The sequence below is a fragment of the Calypte anna genome, chromosome W (genome assembly GCF_003957555.1).
Source record: "Calypte anna isolate BGI_N300 chromosome W, bCalAnn1_v1.p, whole genome shotgun sequence".
NCBI classification, from domain to species: Eukaryota; Metazoa; Chordata; class Aves; order Apodiformes; family Trochilidae; genus Calypte; species Calypte anna.
In genome coordinates this window covers 19,602,418-19,611,032 of record NC_044276.1, presented here as the reverse complement: position 1 = coordinate 19,611,032, position 8,615 = coordinate 19,602,418, and the positions used below count along the sequence as shown (strand labels likewise).

The 8,615-nt window shown below is 42.1% G+C and overlaps 1 protein-coding gene across 1 annotated transcript; it reads right to left on the bottom strand.

The window, feature by feature from the left end:
- Positions 1–2,059: 2,059 nt before the first annotated feature.
- Positions 2,060–8,265, bottom strand: LOC115600129 (nipped-B-like protein). The gene is made up of 6 exons (XM_030468349.1): positions 8,259–8,265; positions 4,963–5,160; positions 4,746–4,817; positions 4,573–4,662; positions 3,409–3,512; positions 2,060–2,329 (listed from the first exon to the last, which is right to left on the bottom strand). Exons 1-6 carry the CDS (start codon positions 8,263–8,265, stop codon positions 2,060–2,062), a joined length of 741 nt encoding a protein of 246 aa, XP_030324209.1.
- Between the last annotated feature and the right edge of the window lie 350 nt (positions 8,266–8,615).

The following is an 8,615-nucleotide window of genomic DNA, read 5'->3' as shown; positions in this document are numbered from 1 at the left end:
TCTCCTGACAAGGCTGACTCAGACACAGATAACAAGTGCCCACGGGACATAACCCAGGCTTGAGGAAAATTCCTCCTGTAAGCTTATAACATATTACCTTCCTTAATGCGTATGTAATAGACCTATGTTATGTATTAGTAATTTTTTCCATTGTATCTTCTTCTATTATTATTGTTATTATCATTCTAACTCTATTGTTATTACCAAGTTCTGATATGTAATCAATATTTTCTCCTTCTAATTTAATTGCTAAGGTTCTGTAACAATCAGTACTTTCCCTTGATTTCTATACATGTTGTAAATGAAAACAATTGCTATGTACAGGCACATACTTTATTCATGTGAAATTGATCCTTTGTAAGTTTTCATGTATGTTCACTGCTACCTTTCAGGCTTTACATGTCAGTAATATATCTAGATGATTGGTTGCAAAACTTCCCAATGCTGGCACAACACAAAATGCAATTTCTGTTTTCTTTTGTGTATGTCTATATATGTATTCATCCCAACAACACGCTCCCATGGCCTCAAAACCCACGGGGTGAGGTGACATGGTGAGGTATATACGACGTGGCAAATGTGTGGTACAACAGACAGTTTACCACCACCCCCCACACACAAAACCACATTAAAAATATACTGGCTTTTGAGCCAAGTAAGACGTGCAGTGGGAAGAACTGTTGCCAGGCAGGGCGCGATTCCCGGTTGCTCCTTAATGGAAACCTCGAAGATAGAATCGGCCTGCTAAAAAGCACAGATTCCAAAAAGAGCCACAAGACACAAGATAACCAGACAAAATGGGATATATATATATATATATATACACACACATATAAAGAAAAAATAATACTGACTCAAGAGCCACAGGGTGAAGTGATGTAAACACTTCAAAAATACAAATTATGTCTCTCGAATCAGTATTTTTTCTGCTCTTTTTAAAATATACCAAACATTCCCAATTAACAGATTTCTTCCCCAAACTTAACTAGCTTCTGTTTTGTATCATGCTTGACAGGCACCTAAAGATAAGACTGCTTATCAGGTCGCCTCCTGGTACACGGACCAGACAAAGATAATAAATTTAGCAAGGTAACAAGGACTGAAAAATAGTAATAAATAAAAAAAGAAGTTCTTGGGATGGCAAAACCTGTGTTATCTTTAGCAAGTCTGTGTGCCAGTGATTTATGAAAAGACAGAACCCCTTCTGCTGTATAAAAACTCCAAGAGAAAAAGGAGAAGCGGCGGGTCTTCTTCCCCCCCCTTCTCTCACCACTTCGGTTTCGGCTACGGGACAGCAACAGCGGAGGAAAGGAAAAGTGGAGAACATCAAACCCCCCCACTCCAGCCAGAGACCAGGATCGGAGACGGGACGGTGATAAAATCTTAATTGCTCCCTCGTTTTCTTTTCTTAACAACTCTTCTCTCTAAAGTAACGAATCGTGTTTACCCTTTATTAACAGTGATATTTTGTTTCCCCTTTCCTAAAATAAATCCTTGTAACCTGCTTAAGTTTCAAAACGTGTTAGTGTGCAATTTCCATGGTTTTCTCTGAGTAGTGGGCTGCATTTTCCTCATAATCAAAATATTAAAATAATAACTCGGATCACGACACTTTGTTACCTCCAAAGTCTGGGACTCCTGGAGGGTGGCCTGAGCAGTAAATACTGAAGCAAAGGCAGCATTCAGTAACTGCCTTCTCTGCATCCTCTGTCACCATGGCACCTGTCTCATTCAACAGCAGACCAACATTTTCTCTAGTTTTCCTTTTGTTTCTGATATACTTGAAGAAACCCTTCCTGTTAACCTTGAGGTCCCTTGCCAGGTTTAATTCCAAGGAGTCTTTAGCTTTTCTCATTTCCTCCCTGCATACTATAGCAGCACTCTTGTAATCTTCCCAAGTGGTCAGTCCCTTCTTCCACATACTGTAAACTTCCTTCTTCTACTTGAGCTTTTTCAGAAGCTCCCTGCTCCACCACACAGGTCTCCCGTTTCCCTTGCCTGATTTCTTGCTCTTAGGGATACACCAATCCTGAGCTTGGAAAAAGTGGTGCTTGAATTATCAACCAGCTCTGTTGAGCCTCTCTACCTTCCAAAGCTCCCATGGGATTTCTCCAAGCAATTTCTTCAAGAGGTCAAAGTTAGCCCTCCTGAAGTCCAAGGGTGCAATTCTGCTCATCGTTTTGTGCATGCTACCCATGATCCTGAACTCTGCCTTCTCATGATTACCACTGCCAAGGCTGTGCCCAACCTTAATGTCCTTCAACACTTCCTCTTTGTTTATCAGTACTAGGTCCAGTAGTACACCTCTCCTTGTTGGCTTCTCCACCACCTGAGTCAAACATTGTCATTAATACACTGGAGGAACCTCCTGGACTATGCATGCCTGGCTGTGTGGCCTCCCCAGCAGATATCAGGTGGATTAAAGTCCTCTATGAGAACCAGGGCCTGTGATTGTGAGGCTACTCTTAGCTGACTGTAGAAGGCCTCATCAACTTCCTCTTCCTGATCAGGTGGCTTGTAATAAACACTCACAACAGTTCCTCCCATATTAGCCTGCCTCTTAATCCTTACCCACAAGCTGAATTCGCTCATCATCCACCCCCAGGGAGAGTTGGATACATTCCAGTTGCTCTCTCACATAAAAAACAACTCTTCACCTTCTTTACTGTGAGGGTGGTGAGACACTGGCAAAGGTTGCCCATGGAAGTGTTCAAGGCCAGGTTGGATGGGGCTGTTGAGCAACTTGGTCTAGTGGAATGGGTCCCTGTCCACAGCAGAGGGGTTGGAACTAGATGATCTCTAAGGTCCCTTCCAATCATTCTATGATTCTATAAGAGTATGGCAAAGGAACCACAATATTCAGTTTTCAGAAAATTAATCTTATTATCACCTGGGGCATTAGGTGTTCTAAGTTTGAAAGGGCTCTTTGGAAAGAGGAAGGAAGTGGGAAATTCAGTGTGATACTGGATAGACATAATACATTTACATTGCACTAATGACATATATCAAAAAGGGTGGATTTTTTGACTTTGCCAGCAGGTTCTGTTATACTGTGGTTGCTCAATGCTAGCTGTAAAAAGCAAAGCCTATAGGTTGATGTGCTTTTGTGAAAGTAGATTAATTATTTTAGATTTTACTGCTCGGGCAATGTGTTACCTATTGGCATATAGTGCTCTGAGCACTAACACATAGAAGGACCATTCAAGAAAAATGTCTCAGCTTCAGAGGCAGTAAAAGTTAATATGTGGTAACTTTTTAAGCACTTCAGCTAAATCAGCAGAAGCACAATTGTTCACAATATCTCTCACATGAACACCTGAAGAGGGTGGAATTTTACAGAGGACACAAGTTTTTATAGGCTAAAGAAAATTAAAAGTTCAAAAAGAGTTAAATACTATGAAGGTGTACCTTGTCCATAATGCCCATTGCCTTGATTTTTGCAGATTCGCTACCCAACTCACTAAGCTGATGCTTTCCCAGTAGCAATTCCTGTGGAATCTCATCATCATTGCCTTAAAAAAAATAAATTAACAATTATATTTCTAATAAGACTTCAAGGAAACCAGTATTTTAAAGCTAATATGAAAAAGTAAACTGAAGAAATAGAATTGATTTTCCAAATAGCTAGCATCTAATGAAGACTGATGATGACAGCTTTTGATTGTCTTAAAATGACTACTTGTTAAATATGACTGGAAGTCATAAATTGAAAATATTTTTAATATAACAAAATTCAGCTCTTTTGCTACCACCCTCATTCAGTAAACAGATCTTAAATGATTGTAGTCCAAATTCTACAGTTCAAATCTGGGGAAGGGAAACAGATGAAAAACACAGGAAATTAAGTACTTTGGGATACACTGTGTCTTAATCACATTTACCCTTACAGAAACCCCCATGATGTTACAAGACATACAGAGAGAACCGATTACTTCACTTTTTAATCTAAGGTTGTATACACCATTGCTGTAGTGATTTGTTTACTATGCTCCTCCTCTTGGTTCTAATCTTGTGACAAAAATGGTAGGAAAAAAATTAACGAATGCTCCATTATCCATTTCAGTAGAAAGTCACCTTGGTCAACCTGAACTACTTTGTCAGACAATTATGCTAAGATGGCATATTTTCCACAGAAATGGATAAGGAGCTCTGTTGGGCCAAAGGCAACAATAGATACAAAATTATGTGCCTCAGACACTACTGGCAAAACAACCATCTTATGTTATGTTGTTTACAAAGATATGTTTGGCAGAAGATGACACCATAGTGACATTCCAAAGAGGTATCCTTTTCACTCCTGGGGGACTACTATTTGTCTCATTGTGATTTATGTCCCTTTTGGATTCTGCAGGGAGGAAGGAGGAGGATCTATTTCCTGGAGCAGCAAGTGAAATTGGAAAGGCAAAGGCCACCAGTCAAGGTAGAAGCCATATAAATGCAGTATACTGTAGCATGTATCACAGGAAATTAAATCACAAAGAAGGAAGCTTGAAAATACTGATATGCAATTTGTTTGTTTGTTTCTTGTGTTTCTAACTGAGGGAAGCATTTTGAAAATTTCTAACATATTACCTAAAGCTGTAAAATCCATGTCTTCTAAATTTTCCAAAATATTCTCAATTGAAGCAGTAAATCTTTTGAAAGCTGAAGAATCCATCATTTCTGGTGAAAAGAAATGTATATATAATTATTTTATATGCAAAACATAAAACAGAAAATGTAGAAAATAAATCTTCTAAAAATACCTTCAGGCGTTAGTTTAGGTTCATAAGCTTTCCTCTTCTTTTGTTTTTCTTTTTTCTTCATTTTTCTAGCCACTAATTACGAGAAGAAAGGATTGTTTACATTTCTTACACTTATATTCAATAATGCATGTAAAGATGTTTATTTTTGAGTGTTTAACATATCCTTTAAAAATGCACTGGTATTATGGAAGAAAATAAAATTCTGGAAATCAGTTACCCTCACTGAGGCTAGGAGGAGGAGAATAATCATCCATGTCAGAGTCATCAGGACTGCGATTACGGTAACGGCCGCTAGCAGAAGTCCTCTTTCCTTCATGATAATAACCACTTCTCCTATGGTCACCAGAACTTCTTCTGTCATGTTCTTCAGACTCCCAAGCTTCATCTCTATCCTTTTTGTGTCTTTTACGAGAAGCTAAAAATGAAATGCATTTTCAGTATAAGTACATTAAGTCTACTTTTAATAGCTAAAAATTATACATTTGCAAGTTAAACACTATCTGTAAAACAAGCAAACTAACACTATAAAACTATATAAAATTCTCTTATGGCATTATTCTAACACGTTTCATTTTTTCATAAGAGAACATAGAGATAATTTCTTCAGTTATCTAAATTGTGACTATTACTGGTTGTCCATGTTCCAATTCAGTGATTGCTTTGACCACCTAACACAGCAAGTTCCAATGAGACTTGGCAACATAGTTGCTTAAATATATTCTGGTTTTGCCAAGACAACTACAATTGTTTTGATATGTATTGCAAGAAATTCAGTGTAAAGGAGAAAGCTGGAGTCACAATTCTGGGACAGGCAGCAAGTATATATCCCAGAAGGTAAGTAGTTTACAGTCATGACCAAGAAGCCCAGCAGAAGCAAATGTTGAAAAACTGGGATAAATGTTCTATACAGAAACAGAGACTTGGTGGAAATAAAGTATGTGTGTGGAGGGGGGAGGAATGGAGAGTTCTCTGTTGCTTTCAGAGAGAGTCTTGAAGATGAGAGGGTGCTAAGACATAATGGAAATGGTTATAATAAACACCACAACAGTGTCTCGCATATTGGCCAGTCCTAGAAGCAGACACTGACTGAAAAATATGCTGTTAATTTTCAGCAAGTGCATTTACTTAGAAGAGACTTAATTGAAAAGTGAAATTATTAAAAAGAAAATTGCTTCTATCCTGGATCAAAACCAGTAAGTTAGATATCTTACTAAAAACAGTAATTAAGGGAACCCTCAAAAAAGTCACAGAATCGCAGAAATGGGTTGGGTTGGAAGGGACCTTAAAGATCATAGAATCATAGAATCGTAGAATTGGCTGGGTTGGAAGGGACCTCAGAGATCATCAAGTCCAACCTTTGATCCACTACCGCCGCGGTTACTAGACCATGGCACTGAGTGCCACATCCAGTCTCTTTTTAAATATCTCCAGGGACGGAGAATCCACTACTTCCCTGGGCAACCCATTCCACTGTTTGATCACCCTCTCCGTAAAGAAATTCTTTCTAATATCCAACCTAAACCTCCCCTGGCACAACTTGAGACCATGCCCTCTTGTCTTGCTGAGAGTTGCCTGGGAAAAAGAGACCGACCCCCACCTGGCTACAACCTCCTTTCAGGTAGTTGGAGAGAGTGATGAGGTCTCCCCTGAGCCTCCTCTTCTTTAGGCTGAACACCCCCAGCTCCCTCAGCCTCACCTCATAGGACTTGTGCTGGAGTCCCTTCACCAGCCTACTTGCCCTCCTTTGGACCCATTCCAGGACCTCAAAATCTTTCCTAAACTGAGGGGCCCAGAACTGGACACAGTACTCGAGGTGTGGCCTCACCAGCACTGAGTACAGGGGAAGAATCATTTCCTTGGACCTGCTGGCCACGCTGTTCCTGATACAGGCCAGGATGCCATTGGCCTTCTTGGCCACCTGGGCACACTGCTGGCTCATGTTCAGCTTCCTGTCAATCCAGACTCCCAGGTCCCTTTCTGCCTGGCTGCTCTCCAGCCACTCTGTCCCCAGCCTGTAGCGCTGCTTGGGGTTGTTGTGGCCAAAGTGCAGGACCCGGCACTTGGCCTTGTTGAACCTCATCCCGCTGGAATCAGCCCAACTCTCCAGTCTGTCCAGGTCCCTCTGCAGAGCCCTCCTGCCTTCCAGCAGGAAGCGCCAGCTCACATGGACCAGGCTTCCTCAAGGATTTAAATCCTCGCCCACCATATTCGGTAACCAGCTGGCCAAGGAACTTGAGGAATGGAAGACTACCCAGGTAAAAGATTCGCCTTTCTCTTATGTGGTGTTGCAGTATGTGGACGATATTTTCCTGGGTACCACAGAACAGGGTCTCTGCCTCAAATTAACCATTGCATTACTGAATATGCTGGGACAGGCTGGATACCGGGTATCCAGAGAAAAGGCACAGCTGGTCAAACAAAAGGTCATCTATTTAGGATGTGAAATTTCGCAGGGGGTTCGTCGTTTGGGAGTAAATCGCATAAAGCCATATGTGCAATTCCAGTAACCCCGCCAATAATCAGGAACTAAGATCTTTTCTAGGAATGATTGGCTGGTGTCGACTGTGGATCCCCGACTTTGGGCTGACAGCCAAACCACTGTATGAGGTTGTGAAGGAACCGAGATTTAAGTGGGGACCCACGGAAGATAAAGCGTTTTGGGAATTAAAACAGGCCCTCAAGGAAGCACCTGCCCTGGGCCTGCCGGATCTAACCAAGGACTTTCAACTGTATGTACATGAAAGGCAAAAGTTGGCCTTGGGGATGCTCACTCAAAAACTGGGGTCTTGGAAAAGACCGGTTGGGTACTTTTCTAAACAATTGGACTCCAGTAAGTGGAGGATGGCCAGGATGCCTAAGAGCAGTGGCAGCCACCAGTAATCCTGATCCAAGAAGCACGCAAGCTAACATTAGGCAGGCACATGACAGTTTATGTACCTCACATGGTCATAACAGTATTGGAACAAAAGGGGGGCCATTGGCTTCTCATCAAGCAGGATGCTCCAATACCAGGCCCAATTGAGGGGACAGGATGATGTGGAGCTGAAAAATAACAAATCACCTTAACCCAGCAGAATTCCTCAGGTCCACCCAGGAAGAAGGAGAGCTGGAACATGACTGCGTGGAGGTAATCGAACAAGTGTACGCCAGCCGGAAGGACCTGAAGGCATGAGCTGCTGCCAGACCCTGATTGGGAACTGTTCACGGACGGGTCCAGCTTTGTGGAAAAAGGTACCAGGTATGCAGGGTATGCAGTGGTCACCTTGCAGCAGATAGTGGAAGCAAAAGCATTGCCCCCGGGCACGTCAGCACAGAAGGCAGAATTTGGGGCTCTGGTAAGAGCCCTGGTGCTGAGCCAAGGGAAGAAAGTCAACATATGGACTGATTCCAAATATGCATTTGGCAGTAGTACATGTGCATGGGGCTCTGTGGAAGGAACGGGGACTTCTTAATTCGCACGGGGTCGTCAATCAAGCATAGGGAAGAAATAATCAGTTACTGGAAGCAATTTACAAACCATCGGCAGTTGCAGTGATGCACGTCAAGACATCGGAACGATCCAGGAAAAGAGTTCCAGGGAAATCGACAAGCGGACCAAGTGGCAAAGCAGGGTTGCCAGAGAAGGTATGGACTCAATTAGCTTTGGGTACCGGCTCGGGGCAACCCTGCCGCCTGCACACATGGAAGACAAACCACATTACTCGCCAAGAGGACGAGAAGCTGGCTCGGATGTTGCAGGCACGAAAGAACATCAAGGGCTGGTATGTGACCCCAACAGGACAGGTGATCCTGCCGGTAAGGATCATGAAAGATAGTACTGGAACAGAACACAATAAGTGTCACTGGGGTGCAGAGGCAATGGTAAAATTT